Genomic DNA, 19,795 nt, shown 5'->3' with positions numbered 1-19,795 from the left:
TCAGAGCAGTCTGTGAACTAATGAACTCTCCTCTGGCAGAGAAGAAGAAAACAGCTGAGATAATAAAAGTCAGAAGACAGCCCTCTCCACGACTTTGAAAGTCGTAGAGATTAATGGCTTTTTTGTATAGAGATAACAACTGGAGTTTCTTAACTCTTCCTGTACTGGAAACAATTAGACTGATGTATCTAATCTTAATGTTTTATTTCTTAGCTGTACTACACATACAAATCATAATATCATCATTTTTTTTTTCGCTTCAGTGTCTCTTTAAGGCCTCTTTCACACCAAGACATTGCATTTTAGGGGACGTTAAGATCGCATAAGTGCTCCTAACTCAACCATGGTGGTGTTGAAGTTGGACGTCAGATTGAGCCGCGTTATGCTGCTCTTGGTGCGCTGTTTTCGTTCTATCTATACTGATAGAACAGCCGCTCCAGGATAATGATGGGAAGTCCGGATCTTTTCAAGCATTCGGATGATTTGAATCGGATCATTGAAAAGATCCGGATCTTTGAACCGAATCATTTGAATCATTTTACTAGGGAAGCAGACTGGGGGTGAAATGACTAGCAGGACAGGACTTTCCCTGCACTGTACATTCTGTATGTTCTTGTTCTTCCAGACAGACATCCACTGTGAACCGAATCGTTCATTCTGATGATCCGGATGATTCGACTCACAAAAAAGATCCAGATCAAATTAATAATTCATTCATGATCCAGACAACACTATGAGTCCAGGTTAGGTCACCACAGTGCAGTGAATATTAATTAGCCATGTGGCTAGTCACTGAGCATGTGCAAGCAGTCTAACGCAGCTAAAGCCCAGTATTACCCACAGCATGCTGCACTTTCATTCAATGTGTAGCGTTACAATGTAACGCAACGTGGGCACTCTGATTAGCACATTGATTTTTCATTACTGCGAGTTGGGCTGCGTTACAGGCTGCTGTAAAGTGGGACTTTAACGTCTCAACGTGAAAGCAGCCTAACTGTTAAATTTGGCGGGTTTTTAATCACCGAATTTAACAGTCAGTATTCATAGCAGGACAGTATAAGTCATGCATTAGTGTAATAGTGTCCTGAGGGCCATATGTGAGATGTTCTTGAGATGGTTGGTGACATGAGGTGGTGGTTAGAGAGTGATATAATAGGGGAACTGACTCTCCAAATGAACCCAATTATTGGGATCTGCAAGCCTATACAGGAGGAGAGTGCTCCTCACAGCATTACCTATGTCCACTTTCCCTGTTGCTACATCATTTCATGCATTTACTCATGCATTCTTTGGTTCTTTTTCAGGAGGAACCTCACTAAGCTTTCACTGATCTTCAGCCACATCCTGTGCGAACTACGAGTATTATTTCCAGGTGGACGGTACAATGGAAACACCTATCGAGCCGCAAAGCAGGAGGCTTCCAATTTCTGGTCGCAGTCATTTGGGTCCAGGTAATTATGCTAAAATGTAAGGTGACGAGTATAAAGCCTCATATACACGCCTCACTTAATTCGGCTAAGGCCAGACGATAACACCTGCCTCAGTCGACAATCAGGCGTGTGTACGGCACCAGATGACCCCTGACGCTCGACCCGCAAACCGCCGAATGGATCTACCCATCCCCAAGTGACACCAATCCCCCCGCGGATCCCATTGTTTGCTTCTCCATGTGACGTCATGTATGCGCTGCTCGTTGTCCCTCTGCATAGCAACACAATGCGTCGTCATCTGCACAGCTGAAATGGGTGTGTGCAGCAGGGCTCAGCGATGATCAGGTCCTGAATCCCGACGGGCAACATTAGTTGTGAATGTGTATGAGCCGTAAGGGCTCTTTAGTTGTGAATGTGTATGAGCCGTAAGGGCTCTTTAGTTGTGAATGTGTATGAGCCGTAAGGGCTCTTTAGTTGTGAATGTGTATGAGCTGTAAGGGCTCTTTTCCATTACATAACGTTTGCACACACCCGATTTCGTGCACACGTTATGACCTACGGCGTGACGTCGAGGTTACAATTTCACGCTGATCAGCGACAGACGTTCTAAATCACCCGAAAGGAAAACGACTGCGCCGGAGCATGAGACACAGTTCCAACTGTCCTGTGTCCTGATCACCCCTCCCAGCTGCGCCCACTAGACTTCAAATCTCAAATTCAAAATAAAAAAAACAAACAAATTTGCACCAAAACAGCAGAAAGAGAACAACAACATCAGAAATCTCATCATGCTTTGCACAGCATCAGGGGAAAAATGCCCGGGCAGTTTTCTACTGTGCAGCTAAAAATGAGGCTTGGGTAAGAAAAACAAAGTTCTCATACTATGAAACTGTTAAAGAAACACCAAGCCTTTTCAGTCCTGCTGAGTACATTTTTAGTCTGGAGTTTCACTTTAAGACAGGTTTACAGTATGCTTCACAGACACTGTTAACGGGTGTGTTTTGCGGTAATGCACTGCATGCCGTGTGTTATGATGCCGCTGCACCGCAACTTACCCGCTGCACTGTGAACAATGCGTAGGTGGTGCATTGCAGTGCAGAAAGCCACGTTACAAAGTGGCAGTTACCAGGTGGGCCTTAGTGTTAGGTGGCACCACCAGGGTGGGTCTTAGGGTTAGGCACTACCAGGTGGGTCTTAGTGTTAGGCGGCACCACCAGGGTGGGTCTCAGGGTTAGGCACTACCAGGTGGGTCTTAGTATTAGGCAGCACCACCAGGGTGGGTCTTAGGGTTAGGCACTACCAGGTGGGTCTTAGTGTTAGGAGGTACCACCAGGGTGGGTCCCAGAGTTAGGCACTACCAGGTGGGTCTTAGTGTTAGGCGGCACCACCAGGGTGGGTCTCAGGGTTAGGCACAACCAGGGGAGGGTTCTGTGCGAAAGTACGGTTAGGTTAAAGCGAAGCTGAAAGGTAAAAAAAACAAAGTGTTTCACTTACCTGAGGCTTCTGTCAGCCCCTTGTAGCCTTCCTGTCCTGCACCGATCCTCCATGATACTCCGTTCTCCCGCTGCCAGCTAGTTTCGATACCGCTGACGCGGCAACTGCGCTGTGAAACTAGCCCTCAATGTAGGCTTAGGCTGGATTCATAGTGGTCAGTTGCATAGCGCACAATGTAAAATGTGCGTGAACTGCAATGGAGACTGGACAAAGCCTGCATGCAGCAAGTTAGAATAACGCGATCCATTACTGTGAACAGGCCCATAGAATTGTATGGGCAGTAAGATGCCAATTTTTCTGCAACGCAACTGAGCACTGCGAACCTAGCCTCAGGCTGGGCTCACACATAAAAGGTGTCCAGTCCTGTCCTGTCATTTTCTACAGTTGGCATCAGTTTTATATAAGTTTTCTATATAGAATTGGTTCACACATAAATCGGTACACTTCCAGTCCAGTCCTGCCCTGTCAATTTTCCAACAGTTTTGTATGAGTTTTCTGTGGCTTGATTCACACATAAAAGTATACATTTCTGGTCCAGTCCTGTCCTGTCAGTTTTGTATCAGTTTTGTATGAGTTTCTATGGGTGTGTTCATACATAAAATGTATACAGTTCCCTTCCTGTGAGGTAAAACTGATAGAAAACTGACAGGACGGGTCTGGTCTGGCTCGGAAATGTACAGATTTAGATATGAACCTCAGGCTGAGTTACCACTTGAGTGGAGATTATGGACCGCTCATTACTGAATTGATATATGAAAGGAAAAGGTCCGCTTCAAGCGGACCTTTTCCTTTCCTATATCTTGTCCACCGGCCTGGGTTGTCTAGGTCCAGCTCTGTCTACTGTTTGAGTGCAGCGGTATTTCCATCTTTTTCTTGCATTACTGAATTCCCAGTGAACGGCTCCTATTTTATATATAGGAGCCGTTCACAGTTGTCAGCCTGCAAGGGATCCATGAGATCCATTGCGGTAAGTGGGGCGCATTTCTGTGCAGTCCACAATATTGCGGGCAGGTGGATGCGTTCCCTATATTACCTATGGGGCTGCTCATCTGCCCCAGGCTACAGCCGGTCTACAGCGGACTATCAGTGTGGATATTGTCTGTTCCTGCTGGACGCATGTGATCCGGTGCAAGTGGGAATTCAGACTTAAAGAGACTCCGTAACAAAAATTGCATCCTGTTTTTTATCATCCTACAAGTTCCAAAAGCTATTCTAATGTGTTCTGGCTAACTGCAGCACTTTCTGCTATCACAGTCTCTGTAATAAATCAACTTATCTCTCTTTTGTCAGACTTGTCAGCCTGTGTCTGGAAGGCTGCCAAGTTCTTCAGTGTTGTGGTTCTGTGATGCATCTCCTCCCTCCAGGCCCCTCTCTGCACACTGCCTGTGTATTATTTAGATTAGGGCAGCTTCTCTCTTCTCTCTTATCTTTTACAAGCTGGATAAATCCTCCTCTGAGCTGGCTGGGCTTTCACATACTGAGGAATTACATACAGGCAGAGCTGTCTGCACTCTGCAGGAAGAAACAGCCTGACACTTCAGTGGAAGATAGCTGCAGGGGGAAAGAAACACACAATTGATCTCTTGAGATTCAAAAGGAAGGGTGTATACAGCCTGCTTGTGTATGAATGTATTTTCTATGTGTGGACATACTGTACATCATTCTACTTCCTGTTTTGGTGGCCATTTTGTTTGTTTATAAACAAACTTTTTAAAACTGTTTTTAACCACTTTTAATGCGGCGAGGAGCGGCGAAATTGTGACAGAGGGTAATAGGAGATGTCCCCTAACGCACTGGTATGTTTACTTTTGTGCGATTTTAACAATACAGATTCTCTTTAAGGCCTGATTCACAAAGCGGTGATAACTCAGTTATCACGCCTAAAAGACTTTAGGCATGATAACCTTTGCACCACACCGGTGAAAAGCCAGTTTAGGCATGATAAGTTTAGGCATGATAAGTTTAGGTGTGATAAGTTTAGGCATGCTAAGTTTAGATAAGTGTAGATTGCTTGCAAAGTCCCGCACGCAAAGCAGCGCCATTAAACTCTATGCGAAGTGCACCAGACTTTGCTAGCGCAAAACTTTTGATCAGCTGTGCACTGCGGTGCTAACGCAGTTGGTGCTTAAACTTATCATGCCTAAACTTATCACACCTAAACTTATCATGCCTAAACTTATCACACCTAAACTTATCACACCTAAACTTATCATGCCTAAACTGAGTTTAGGCGTGATAAAGGGCTTTTCACCAGGGTGCTAACTGTTAGCACCGCTTTGTGAATCAGGCCCTTACTTTCTACCACAGTCATAGGGCCTGATTCACAAAGCGGTGCTAACAGTTAGCACGCTGGTGAAAAGCCCTTTATCACGCCTAAACTCAGTTTAGGCATGATAAGTTTAGGTGTGATAAGTTTAGGTGTCATAAGTTTAGGCATGATAGGTTTAGGTGTGATAAGCTAAGGCATGATAAGTTTAAGCACCAACTGCGTTAGCACCGCAGTGCACAGCTGATCAAAAGTTTTGCGCTAGCAAAGTCTGGTGCACATCGCATAGAGTTTAATGGCGCTGCTTTGCGTGCGGGACTTTGCACGCTATCTACACTTATCTAAACTTAGCATGCCTAAACTTATCATGCCTAAACTTATCACACCTAAACTGGCTTTTCACCAGCGTGGTGCAATGGTTATCATGCCTAAAGTCTCTAACTGGGTTAGCACCGCTTTGTGAATCGAGCCCATAGTCTCACCATGGCTGGATAGTAGGGTGGCCACTTGCAGAACCCCAAAAAGGAGGACATCACACCCTGAAAAGGAGGACATCTTACCGGGGACAGTGGCGCACAATAGTCCACATGGTGGAGGGCCGGCCGACCACAAAATGCAATCTCATTGGCAGCAGATTTACCCACAAATGCAATCTCATTGGCAGCAGATTTCCCCACAAATGCAATCTCATTGGCAGCAGATTTCCCCACAAATGCAATCTCATTGGCAGCAGATTTCCCCACAAATGCAATCTTATTGGCAGAAGATGTCCCCACAAATGCAATCTTATTGGCAGAAGATGTCCCCACAAATGCAATCTCATTGGCAGAAGATTTCCCCACAAATGCAATCTTATTGGCAGAAGATTTCCCCACAAATGCAATCTCATTGGCAGGATTTCTCCACAAATGCAATCTTATTAGCAGGATTTCCTCACAAATGCAATCTCATTGGCAGCAGATTTCCCCACAAATGCAATCTCATTGGCAGAAGATTTCCCCACAAATGCAATCTCATTGGCAGAAGATTTCCCCACAAATGCAATATCATTGGCAGCAGATTTCCCCACAAATGCAATCTCATTGGCAGCAGATTTCCCCACAAATGCAATCTCATTGGCAAAAGATTTCCCTACAAATGCAATCTCATTGGCAGCAGATTTCCCCACAAATGCAATCTCATTGGCAGCAGATTTCCCCACATATGCAATCTCATTGGCAGCAGATTTCCCCACAAATGCAATCTTATTGGCAGAAGATGTCCCCACAAATGCAATCTTATTGGCAGCAGATTTCCCAACAAATGCAATCTCATTGGCAGCAGATTTCCCCACAAATGCAATCTCATTGGCAGCAGATTTCCCCACAAATGCAATCTCATTGGCAGAAGATTTCCCCACAAATGCAATCTTATTGGCAGAAGATTTCCCCACAAATGCAATCTTATTGGCAGAAGATTTCCCCACAAATGCAATCTCATTGGCAGAAGATTTCCCCACAAATGCAATCTCATTGGCAGAAGATTTCCCAACAAATGCAATCTCATTGGCAGGATTTCTCCACAAATGCAATCTTATTAGCAGGATTTCCTCACAAATGCAATCTCATTGGCAGGATTTCCCCACAAATGCAATCTCATTGGCAGGATTTCCCCACAAATGCTATCCAGTGGATAGTGTAGTTAGTGGTTGAGGGCTCTGCCTCTGACACAGGAGCTCGGGGTCCAAATCTTGGCTCTTCCTGCTCAGTAAGCCAGCGCCTATTCAGCACAGGAGACCTTGGGCAAGACTCCCTAACACTGCTACTGCCTATAGAGCGTGTCCTAGTGGTTGCAGCTCTGGCGCTTTGAGTCCGCCAGGAGAAAAGCGCAATATAAATGTTCTGTGTCTTGTCATCATGTCCCTATCACATTACCTGGCCATTTTTATTAACTCGTATGTTGTTGTTGTTTTTCTTTTTTTTTGGGGGGGGGGGGGCAATTAACTTACCAGAATGTTTTTGGGATGTGGACAGATGTTTGTCCTGACTGAGTGAGATTTGAACCCTGGCACTGCAAGAAACTAAATCTTAATTTGAAATGACAGTGTGTGCACAGATGTGGTGAAGTAGTTCAGTAATATCTTTGGCAAGTATCACTGGGGCACATTTTTGAATAAATGCTGCAATGACACATCGCTCAGCAATGCGATCCGACTGTGAGAGTGCATAGTGTTGAATCATGCATGAGCCTCAGTGCATTCCTATGGTGAGAGTCAGTTATTAGTTTCAGAGTTAATTAACTTTACTAAAATACATTTGAGGTTAAAACAAAAAAAAACAAAAAAAAAGCTCTAAAGTGTACCTGAAGTGGCATGTGACATGGTGAGATCTATGTTTACACATAACGCCAATGCTCATTTGGAACTTGTTGCCAATGTTCTTTTTTTTTTTTCTTTTTTTCTTCATTTTTTATTTTTATTGCAATGGTTTCGTACGTGTGCAGTCTGGCAGCTCTCATGATAACTAATCAGAGGTCATACAACTTCTGTCTGTGTAAACACCCCGGATGTCAGGATAGTAACGAGAAGTTCAAAAGGTCATCATTCCTCCGCGTGGAAGCTGAATGAACAGCAGCCATGTCGGTGTGATGCCATACCTGGCTGAGATCTCAGACTTTTTAACCCAATATGAACCAGGGACTCCAGGAACGTTCTATTTAGGCTTAGTTCTACAGATAAAGATATTGATCTGACTTTCAGATACATTTATTCAACTAAAGTTTGCTTTAACTAATGTTAGCATAACATTGCTCAAAATATTTTTTTTTACAATGCATAAAGCATAAAATCTAAAAGATGAAAAACGATTCATGACTTTTGGCCACCACTAGACACTGAGCGTCTCTATAGATCACTGTGGTTGGCATCCCTATAAGGGTCGGTTCACACGGGCGACTGCCTGCGCTCACCATCGATTACAAACGGAATCCACCGCGTCCCGCATTGAGATGAATGAGAACGTTCATCTCAGTACATTTACCGTTGATTGTGCAAGCACCGTAATCAATCCAATTTTCCGAGATGCTGCATGTAGCTTCTAGCATTGGCTGCATTCGCGGTTTCATACAAGCCTACTGACTCAAAATAAGACGCAATGAGGAATCAACAGGAAATTATGCTACATGTTTTTCTGCTCGGTAGACATTGGCGAAAAGAGCCGACAGCAGTCACACGTTGTAACTGGCCTTAAATCAAGCCCTTTGTGTGATGATCCACTTGGCTGCCTGCGCAGGCAGGCAGCCTTTTGACCACTGTTCAGGTCTGACCTTTTGACCACTGTTCAGGTCTGCATTCTGCAGGTCTCTGGAAAGAGACCTTTTGTCAGTTTTGCAGCTTGCTGCTGCTGGGGAATTTGCATACGTTGGTCATGCAAATTTCCTAGCCACATCCTCTAGAGGTTTGTACTATAAATACCATGTGATATCACAGACCTTCGCTGGTCATAAGGGTTAGTCCTGTGAAACACTCCTGGAGTGTCAGCCATGCTTATCGTTTGAAGATTAGCTTAGAGTAATTCCTGGGACTGCATTAGGCATCCTTGCTAGAGCAGTCAGGATTGTATTATTTGTATTGCCTGTTCTGTCTGTCTGTCGTGCTTGGATCACACTAGCCTCTAGCAGTAGCGGCTGTGGATCCTTCTGATCTAGCTCTGTTGCATTACTTGGATCGCACTTGCTCTGATGGAAAGAGCAGTGGATCCAGCTCGCTCTGTTTCTATACTTGGATCACACTCGCTCTGGCGAAAAGAGCAGTGGATCCCGCTAAGCTCTCTTGCTATACTGGGATTGCACTTGCTCTGGCGGAAAGAGCAGTGGATCGTATCTCTCACTTATTCCTGTTTTCGTGTATCTGTCTTGTCTGATACGAACGCTTGCTGGAGGCTCGGTGAGGTAACCGTTAAGCAAGAGCTCGCATCCTCTGTTTCATGTTTGTCTGTTGGTGGTTAGTTAGGCGTGCTTGTCTCTGTTGTGCTTAACATGCAGAGACCGCGCAGGAAACGCGTTTGCTGTTGCGAATGAGTGCGGTGTTCGCGTTTAGTTAGCGTTTGTTATTTTCCTTATCTTCTCATTGTATGATTTGCTGTGCCTTTGCTACTCTCGTGCTCTGCCTTGCTGTAGCCTTGTGTCACCTCTGGCAATCGCCTCTCTCGCGATTGCATTCCTACTTCATATCTGCTGTTGTGTATGCACCGTCGTGGGTTGGCGACTAGATTAGTGCACACACATACAATCTGTCCCTTTGCTCATTCTCATTCGCAATCGCTTCTCAGGCGATTGCGTTCTCACTCGGTTTCCTCTGTTGTGTGTCTACCGTCGTTGGTTGGCGTCTAGATTGGTGCACACACATACATTCCTCCTCTGTGCTTGTTCTGTCTTGTGTCGCTGTTAGCAATCGCCATCTCCTGCGATTGCCTTCTCGCCTGATCTTCATGGTTGTGTGTTCATCGTCGCAGGGTGGCGACTAGATTGGTGGACACGCATACCCTCTGTCGCTTTGCTCTCTCTCTTTCAGGGCTATCTTGCCCTGCGTTTCTTCCTTTCGTACAATTCCTGTCTGGCGTCTGTGGCAGGGCAGAGGAGCTGTTCCTCTGCACTCCACAGCTCCACCTGCCGACAGGAATTTCCCTCTACAGGTGCGTTGCACCTTTTTGCTGGGTTCCCTCAAATTATACGCTTGTGGAGGATTTCCGCAGTGTCAGCGCACGTCCTGTGCGCTGATCACGGAGAGAATTCCACAATCGTTACACTTTGTATGCAGAGTGATGTTATCCTGTTTATTGAACTCTGTATTAAAGCAGAACTGAAGATACATTGTTTATAGTGGGAATAAGACAGTGGTGCTGAATTTTAGATTATAAAATGTATACTCACCAGGGAAAATCATTTTTTCAGCTCTGCCTCCTCCTCACTGCTGCTGGTGGTACAGCAGTATGTGTCCCTGGTCTGTCCTCAGTGGCAATGCACTCACTCCCTTGCCCTCTTACTGACTGGGGGGCAGAAATACTGGAATACATTGGCAGACCAGTCTGTTTCCTTACATGGCAAACATAATAATGTTATGGGGCATGAAAGGTGGGGTAATATAGCGAGATGAGAGCCACAAAGAGGTGCTCAGTAAAGGTTGCCATACACGATAACGCACTGCACTGCATGCATAATTCACAGTGGCGGCGCCAGGGGGGTGCTTTGGGGTGCTGAAGCACCCCCTAAATTTTTCCAAGCACACTATTAGCACCCCCCAGCGTGAACTGACTTTCGGCGTCTAATATACGCCGCGTCAGTTCACCGGCAGTAGCAGCCCGCAGCTCCGGCACAGCAGGGCTACGGTAAAATGGCGTCCGAAGCCCTGTGCTGGAGACTTCGAGTCTGCAGTGCAGGGCTTCGGGCGCCATTTTCCCCTAGCCCTGCTCTCAGCACGGGAGTTGCAGTTGCTGGCTGCCAGAGGATGGTGGGAGCTGCGCGCAGGACAGAGGCCGGGACAGGAGTTCCTCAGCAAGTAAATGTTTTTTTTTAATTCATTAACAGGTGTATTTTCTGGGCATGTCTGCTACATGATTGAAATGTTTTCTGGGCAAGTCTGCCACACGATTGAAATGTTTTCTGGGCAAGTCTGCCATATTATTAAGGTGTTTTTTGGGCAAGTCTGCCACATGATTGAAGGTGTTTTCTGGCCAAGTATGCCACATGATTAAAGTGTTTTCTGGGCAAGTCTGCCACATGATTGAACTATTTTCTGGCCAAGTATGCCACATGATTAAAGTGTTTTCTGGGCAAGTCTGCCACATGATTGTGTTTTCTGGTCAAATCTGCCACATGCTTGAACGTATTTCCTGGTCAAGTCTGCCACATGATTGCATGTATTTTCTGGTCAAATCTGCCGACATGATTGAACGTATTTTCTGGGCAAATCTGCTCACATTATGTGTATTTTCTTGAGAAAACCTGCACAATTATGTGAATTTTCTGGGGAAAGGGTCACCAAAACTTGGGCCCTCTGTCTTTGCGTTGCACTTTTGAAGGGAACCCGAGGTGAGAATAATATTGAGGGTGCCATATTTATCTCCTTTTAAGCAATACCAGTTGCCTGGCTGCCATGCTGGTCCTCTGCCTCTAATTCTTTCAACCATAGACCCTGAACAAGCATGCAGCAGGTCAGGGGTTTCTGACAGTATTGTCAGAACTGACAAGATTAGCTGCATGCTTGTTTCTGGTGTAAATCAGTTCACTACTGCAGCGAAATAGATCAGCAGGGTTGCCAGGCAACTAGTATTATTTAAAAGGAAATAAATATGGCAGCCTCCATATGACTCTCACCTCGGGTTCACTTTAAATTACAGTTAGCTCTAGCCTCATCCGGTCGTGACCACGCCCATTTCTTGCCGGTTACAGCCACACCCATTTTTTGCGGATCATCAGCTACCCCAGAAGTTGGTCCAGTACCTGCATAGCACCCCCCCCCCCAAAAAAAAAATCCTGGAGCCGCCATTAATAATTCACCACCCCATGGCGATACGGCAGGGAAAAAAACAGTGGCACACTTTCTGTCCAGCAGGGAGCACATTACTGTTCTGGGAGGGGGAAGAGCTTGGCATAGTACCCTGGCAGCGCACTCAGGATAATGGGCGCAGGGGCATGACTCGGTCTGATTGTCGTGCAGCAGGACTATCGCATCTGTGATTTGCATGGCCCGTAGGCAATTCACTTTTTCTTCTAAGTGGTATTTTTAAATGCCTTTTAAAACACCAGAAAACAAAAACATACTTAAAATAGTTTTGATTGTACCTTTCCCCTATTTTTTACATTGCAAAGTGCTGAAAAGTTATTCTAAATAGAAGATGAAACATGTTCTGCTACTAGAAAATTCAAGAGAATTTCCTCCTAGGTGATTGTTTCACACCTTGTCATAAAATGCCCTTTAAGCCTCCAGCAAGCAGGAAAATACTTCAATTATTTTTGATAGTTCTTTTTCCCCAGCTTTTGGGTACTTTTTCAGTTGTAATATGCTGAAAAGTTATTTTATAGAGAATATAAAAATTAACACCTAGTAGATAACTCAGGAGTAAAAAAGAACTGCATATGGGCCCATGTGGCAAAATTAGCCCAACATTGTGGAGCTGCATTACAAACTCTTATAACGCAGCTTACCGCACTGCAATGCTAATCCTATGTGACGTTCGCAGTGCGATGTTAGCATCACATTGTAACGTGGAACGTTATGGTCATGCACTGCTGCAGTGTGTTACCTCTAAACGCACACGTTACCAGATACAGGAAAGCATACTTTTCACTGCCTATATGCTTTCCTGTACCTACTGTATGTAATTGTAATGCATTGTTAATGTGTGTTACCACCTTTTTTTTGCATTGTGTTGTAATGCTGCGTTGTGACTTTAATGTTGCATTATAACGCAACGTCCCACTGTGAATGCGACCTTAAAGAGAACCAGAGATGAAGCACCCTCTTGTATTTTACCTTATAAATCAGTGGGAACATGACAGTAAACACCTAATCTGCTCTTTGTTTCATTGTTCTCTGTTTAATCTGACTGTTATCACCTCTGATAAGAATCCCCGACTGAGCACTCAGTCTAGCTTTGCTACGGAAAGATTATAGCTGAGTCTGTCTTCTCTGGTGTCTTTTCAAGCCCAAGCCTGCCCCCTTGTGGCTCTGCTATAATGACTCAGCTATAATTATTCCCTGCAAAGCCAGACTGAATGCTCAGTCCGGGATTCTTATCACAGCTGATAACAGACACTTTTAGCAGTGAGGATGAAACAGAGAGCATGGTAAGTGTTTTCTCTAATGTTCTTACTGATATATATGGTAAAATACACAAGGGTGCTTCGTCTCTGGTCCCCTTTAAACTGTATGAGTACAGATGACTCAGCGTGACATAAGTCAGTGGGGTTGTAGGCCAAATCTGTTGATTAGACACTACAGTCTCTTGGCACGTTACTGTAGACAATAGGAATAAGAAGAAACACAGCCTTGCAGACAGCAGCAGGTGTTGCTTATACAACACTGTCTTATGGCATGGTAGTGGCGTCAGACAAAGCAATGAGTACAGATGACTCAGCGTGACATAAGTCAGTGGGGTTGTAGGCCACATCTGTTGCTTAGACACTACAGTCTCTTGGCACGTTACTGTAGACAATAGGAATAAGAAGAAACACAGCCTTGCAGACAGCAGCAGGTGTTGCTTATACAACACTGTCTTATGGCATGGTATTGGCGTCAGCCAAAGCAATGAGTACAGATGACTCAGCGTGACATAAGTCAGTGGGGTTGTAGGCCAAATCTGTTGATTAGACACTACAGTCTCTTGGCACGTTACTGTAGACAATAGGAATAAGAAGAAACACAGCCTTGCAGACAGCAGCAGGTGTTGCTTATACAACACTGTCTTATGGCATGGTATTGGCGTCAGCCAAAGCAATGAGTACAGATGACTCAGCGTGACATAAGTCAGTGGGGTTGTAGGCCAAATCTGTTGATTAGACACTACAGTCTCTTGGCACGTTACTGTAGACAATAGGAATAAGAAGAAACACAGCCTTGCAGACAGCAGCAGGTGTTGCTTATACAACACTGTCTTATGGCATGGTAGTGGCGTCAGCCAAAGCAATGAGTACAGATGACTCAGCGTGACATAAGTCAGTGAGGTTGTAGGCCACATCTGTTGCTTAGACACTACAGTCTCTTGGCACGTTAGTATACACTATAATACAAAAAATAAACACAACCATGCACATACCAGCTGGTGGTGCTTATACACCACAGTTAGTGAGATTTTGATAGTTTAAAAGAAAAAAAACTTCTTATACACTACTCTCTCATAGCATGGTACTGAACATACTATCCCAAAATAATATTGGCCACAACTCTAACATTAGAACTTCTAGGGAATTTGAATACTATGTAAATTATGTATTTGAATTGCATGGTGTTTTTAAAGGTTATATTAAAGATGTAAAATGATAAAAAAAGGATATATATTAAAGATATATAAGAGAATTCTGTTTATGAGAAATGTTTTAATTGTATTACATCCAAATACTGTATGTGATATAGCAGTTGTATGGAATGGTGATTAAAATAAAGTAATACATAAGAAAGTTTAAATAAAGATATTGTACTGAAGTATGTGTTTCTTGGTAATTCTTGTAGAATTTAAGGTTTAGTACGTTAACAATACTACAATGATAGGCAAAAGCCATAACTCTATCGTGTGTAGGTACACTGTCAACTAGTCAGCCATTGAAGAGGTGTTTTGTGAAAGTGAGTCATGTTACTATTTGGAATATCAGGCCACACATACACAGTTACATTGTCATATATGTTTAAGTTATGTAAAAAACTAAGTTAGAATTTGACACAAAAATTGGAGGTGTACATGTATGCTGTAAAGGGAAATATAAGGACATGAATTATAGAAACCAGGAGAAAAAAAACTTTACACAATACTACAGTTAAAAAATTATTACGAGGATAAAACAAATAGTAACGAGTGACACAAGGAGCACAGAGGTTTGCAGCCAGAGGTTTACATACAAGATGAATAAAGAAGAGAACACAACTACAAAAGGGGTAATACAACGAGGGACATAAGGTGAAGTGACATTAGTAAATTAAAACGTTAAAAAGCTGCAATACATGGAAAGAAATTACACACGGGAATGGAATCAACAGAGTTAAAGATGAAAATATTTATAACAAGAGTGGAAAATACAAGTGTCACAAGAACAGTAGGCACTGGAAATTAAAAGTTTAGGAAATAATTTTATCACAAGTAATATAATACCACTGTCACAAGAAGAGTGGGCACTGAAAATTAAAAGTTTCGGAAATAATTTTATCATAAGTAATATAATACCACGTATTTCGGAAATTATATAATATTGGATTTGTAATTTAGTACAAAAATTTCAGATACAAAAATTAGGTAAGGATTTATTGTAAATTATTTTTTATAAATCAATTAGTAGCGTACATTTGTGAAATAGTGATTTATTGTACATATTAAAATTATAATTAATTGGTGGACAGATTTTTAAAGTGTTCATATAATGATTAAACAGAAATAGTATATAAACGTTAAAATATTTATGTAGTTAAACATATATATAAATTTGCAATAGAAAAATCGAAATAGGGTGTGAAAATTCATGAAATACTATTTAAGGTTTATTAGTTGTATAAACTCTGTATTAACATCTGCGCCCTTTTTTCACGGTTGAAATGAAAAAATGAAGGTTTATGAAAAGAATGCTTATAAACTAATTTAGAAGGTGTTTTTTAAATCATTAAATGAAGATTTGTTAATATGCATGTAAAACAGTAATTTATATGTTTGTAAAGCTAAAATGAGGATTTGTGTATGTATAAAACCTATATTAACACAGGCGCCCTAATTTCCCGTTAGGCGCCAGATAAACGCTAATTAATATGGCCGTCTATGGCGGCGCACTTTTTGTCCACTAGCCCCATGCGCCCAAATTTCCCAGCTCCATCATCACCACCAGGCAGCAACATTGCAATGGATCAAATGAGCTACTCAATAGGGAGTCCAGCAGAACATCTATATTGTGGGCGGGCTGGTCCATACCGGCTTCTGCCGAGTTTCTGCTCAGCATCTCGTTCAAACATCGTCAATCATTTTTCAAGAATGCCAGCGTTTAACAGGCAAGCTTTTAATGTCTTTTGAAGGCTTTAAATGGCTTTCAGTACACCCATTTGTCCGTTCACTATACAGCGTTTGAGAGTGTTACATTTTCTGGGCTTTTGTTGGCTGGGATTTGTGTCTGCACTGAAGTGGAAATATGGGCTTTTGTTACTTTTCAGTGGCTTTCAGTGGCTTTTGCTGGCATTCACACAGTGCCAGCAACAGCAAACAACATCTAGAAGCTGCATGTTGCTTTTGAGACGAAGCGTCGGGATCTACTGACAGGCTTTCATGAAAGCCTGTAAAAGCTTGTATTAAACGCTCTCTTTCACTTGCATGGGATTGCGCTCGATCCAGGGACGTAAAAATAGACCCTGCAAGGGATGCCTCCGCAGGGGGCCCAGACGCCACAGGGGGCCCGTGGGGGGAAGAGTTTGAGATACTGACAGCTTAAGGCATGGAGGAAAAAAAACGTATTCTGCTCTCATACCATTGTTATATTGACTGCATGTGTCCACCACACAGATAAGGACTCACACACACTTTGGAATTTGTACACTGTCCCTGCTCCCTAGGGTTCGTAAAAAACATCTGTCTCTCACTGCTGCAAAGTTCTAAAGACTTGATGTACAAACAAAGGAGTCACATTTTGAAAAAAAAAGTTGTAGACTTTCCCTTTTCAGCAAAAGGATTCCTAGATTGTTATCACACGGGCTAATGACTTTATGACCTCTGAATACTTTTACAACCAATGGAGTGGAGATTGATATCTTATTGTTGCTGCTTCATTGAGAGCTTGTTGTTTCACATGGAGTCCAAGATCCTGTAATAACAGTATCAATCAGTGACATTCTGAATGTTTTGCCAAAGTTACAGTAAATACTATATTTTATGTTCAGCATGTCATTATTGTTCCTCCATATAGCATGTGCTCTCATGTAGTAAAATAATACGGCTGTGTGTGTATGTATGTACTGGGAGCAGAGCTGCGACAAAGGACTTGTCAGCTGCAATGGGCTGGAGGAAGCGCCGGGTAAGTAGATCTAGGGGTAGCATAGATTGCCTGACGTTTCCTTTAAGTGTTTTTATCTGCATGGGGAAAACACATTGGTCCCCAGTTTTCCTGTGCAGAAAGCGAGGGAGGTGGGGGGGCCCATCCAAAGTTTTGCGGGGGGGGCCCCATCCAAAGTTTCGCAGGATGTCTAGTTAGGCCCCTGGCTTGATCCCTAATAATGATGCTTTTGCCCGTCGCCCAAAACGCTGCGTTTAACGTCCACAAGACGTCCGTGTGAACCAGCCCTGTATTATTACCCAAATAAATCACAAAGGATGATTATGAGCCTTTATTTGTGGTACTATACCATAGTCAAAAAGTGGAGTCCCTAACATAACTATTTACTTCTTTTTTGTCACTTTTTTGTCACTTTTTTGTCACTTTTCTTTTCAACAAGTGTTTTATTTTGGAGGGGGCCTCATATGGGAGGAAAGAAGGAGGGATTCATTTATTTGTATTTAATGTATAAAGTGTAAAATGTGTTTTTTTTTTTTCTATCACTAGATGTCCCTACACACACTATTCTGTTGGAAAAGCACACAGACAGTGTTGTTACAGGACAGATCAATGGCTTCTCATTGAAGTCATGAACTTTCCCTTACAGGCACTTCGATTGGCTCCAGAAAAACTTGTTCCCCTTCACCAATCATAGAAGCGTCTGTTCCAGCGTGTGTGCATTCACGGCAATGTCAGTGGCAATTGATTTTTTTAAAACGTCCATTTGTCCGTTAAGAGGGGCAAATTGAACATTTTAAAACCACGAGTGGTCAGCTAGTGGTTAAGCAAGGTTGTTAACACACCGATATTCAACGTCGTTTGAAAAAAATTGTACACACTAAGGGCTGGTTCACACGGGCGTCTGCTGAGCTTTTGCTTGGCATTGCGTTCAAATGCCAGCGTTTAAAAGCTAGCTTTTGAAGGCTTTTGGGAAGCGTTCAAGGCTAGCAGTTCTGGTCTCTGCTATTGTTTCCTCGCGTTTACTGCCTCTGAAAGCAGCATGTTGCTTTTGAGACTAGACGCAACGCTGGGATCTACTGCCAGGCTTTCATGAAAGCCTGCAAAAGCCAGCTCTAAACGCTCCCATTCACTTGCATGGGATGGCAGTAGATCCCAAAAAACGCTGCGTCTGAAACGCTGCGTTAAACGCCACAAAAACGCCCGTCTGAACCAGCCCTAAGTCGATTGCACGATATGTTCCCAGTAGTCTTCTGTATTGATCTACGATCGGCCAGAATAAGAGATATGGGTCACTTGTCATTTGGCTACATTTTTTATACCAATTGTCAGCTGAGCTGATACAGTGATATCCGTTGTTCATCAGTTGTTTCAAACGACTTTTATCCAACATGTGTACAGGGCTTTATGAAATTCCTCATTGGATGCAGACTGGTGTTTGATAATGGGGAGAGCAGCACACAGATGATCCATTTGATTTGTCACACTCAGGTGTCTAGTGAGGTGGGAGGAGTTCAAGGAGAAACTTCATCCTGTCCACAATGTGGAGGCGGGGCCTCTGGAGTCTGCACTGCGCACTACAATGGATCTGACGCACAACGATCACATCTCAGTCTTCGAGTTTGATATTTTTACACGTCTCTTCCAGGTAACCAATCATACATGACATTTGTGTATTTATGTCTAAAGCCCAAGTTTGGGAGAAATATTTAAAAAACATTTTAGATGGTGTAAAAAAGTAGTTAAAATCTGTACAGACAAGTATCCATACGGTAATAGAAAAGGAAAACAATCGATATCTGGACTGTGTATGGTTAGCATTAAAGCAACAAAGGTGATTCTTTTTTTTGTTGTTGTTTTTTTTTAAAGTGACCCCGACTCCAGGTGAAAATAAACTGTTGAGATAAACAATTGTATTTTTCCTCCTACTCTTAAAAAAACACTTTTTTTTTTAGAAATCCCACAGTTTTATTTTATATTTAAACATTTACAAAGTAGATCAAATGTTTTATTGTCTCTGAATGGCAGTCTATTAAAGGGACTCTGAAGCGAGTCTAAATTTACTTTTTTTAACAGGCAGTTATGTTAACCAGTGTAATCCCTGCTAAAACGCCGCTATCCTGCGGCAAAATGAGGGGGCTTTACCCCCCGAATCCCCTCTGTAAGCTCGGGGGAGCGCTTCCTGAAGAGGCAGAGCTAAGCCCTGTAGCTCTGCCTCTGCTCGTGTCAATCCCCGCTGATCGCCGCCTCTCCCCGCCCCTCTCAATCTGCCTTCACAGAGGTGGGCAGGGGAGAGGCAGAGATCCGTGCGGGGATTGAGCATGGAAGCAGAGCTACAGCTCATAGCTCTGCCTCCATGAGCAGCAAAATCTATGACCAAGAAAGTCGTGGATTTTGCAGGGGGAATTTGGGGGGTAAAGATCCCTCGTTTTGCTGCGGGATAGCGGCGTTCTAGCAGGGATTATACTGATTTACATGACTGCCTGTTAAAAAAGTAAATTTAGACTCGCTTCAGAGTCTCTTTAAGTGTCCCAATGTTAAAATACATGAACTACTGACCTCTTTTCCATCTCTCCTCTGCCCTCAGAAGTTGTATTTTCCCAGGAAAACTTTTATGGCTGTAATTTGCTTGTCAGTGATGTTAACTATATTCCCGACAAAGTATCGACAAGATAGAAGTTGTTGCTTGCATGCCTAAAAGTTAACTCTTTCAGGCAGCAAAATAACAAAAGATAAACAGCCTAGTTATGATTCAAATATGCTTTGCACTGTACATTCACATGTCTATCTCATCATCACGTCACGTCTCCTGTGGTACATTAAGCGTTAAAGTGTTTCTAGACTTTACTGGAGAAAGGATTAATCGTCATTCTGACCACAGACCGTTTGTTGAAAT

The 19,795-nt window shown here is 43.1% G+C and overlaps 1 protein-coding gene across 1 annotated transcript in view; it reads left to right on the top strand.

Moving 5' to 3' along the window:
* Window positions 1-19,795, top strand: part of LOC137521749 (E3 ubiquitin-protein ligase CBL-B-B-like) — a 73,056-nt gene that overhangs the window by 34,735 nt on the left and 18,526 nt on the right. Inside the window, exons 2-3 of the mRNA XM_068241429.1 lie at window positions 1,305-1,451; window positions 18,391-18,547. Coding sequence (XP_068097530.1) covers window positions 1,305-1,451; window positions 18,391-18,547 — 304 coding nt within the window. The remainder of the gene's footprint in view (window positions 1-1,304; window positions 1,452-18,390; window positions 18,548-19,795) is intronic.

This window comes from Hyperolius riggenbachi, chromosome 6 (assembly GCF_040937935.1).
Source record: "Hyperolius riggenbachi isolate aHypRig1 chromosome 6, aHypRig1.pri, whole genome shotgun sequence".
NCBI lineage: Eukaryota > Metazoa > Chordata > Amphibia > Anura > Hyperoliidae > Hyperolius > Hyperolius riggenbachi.
The sequence above is the reverse complement of the archived record's forward strand: the minus strand, read 5'-3'. Positions and strand labels throughout refer to the sequence as shown.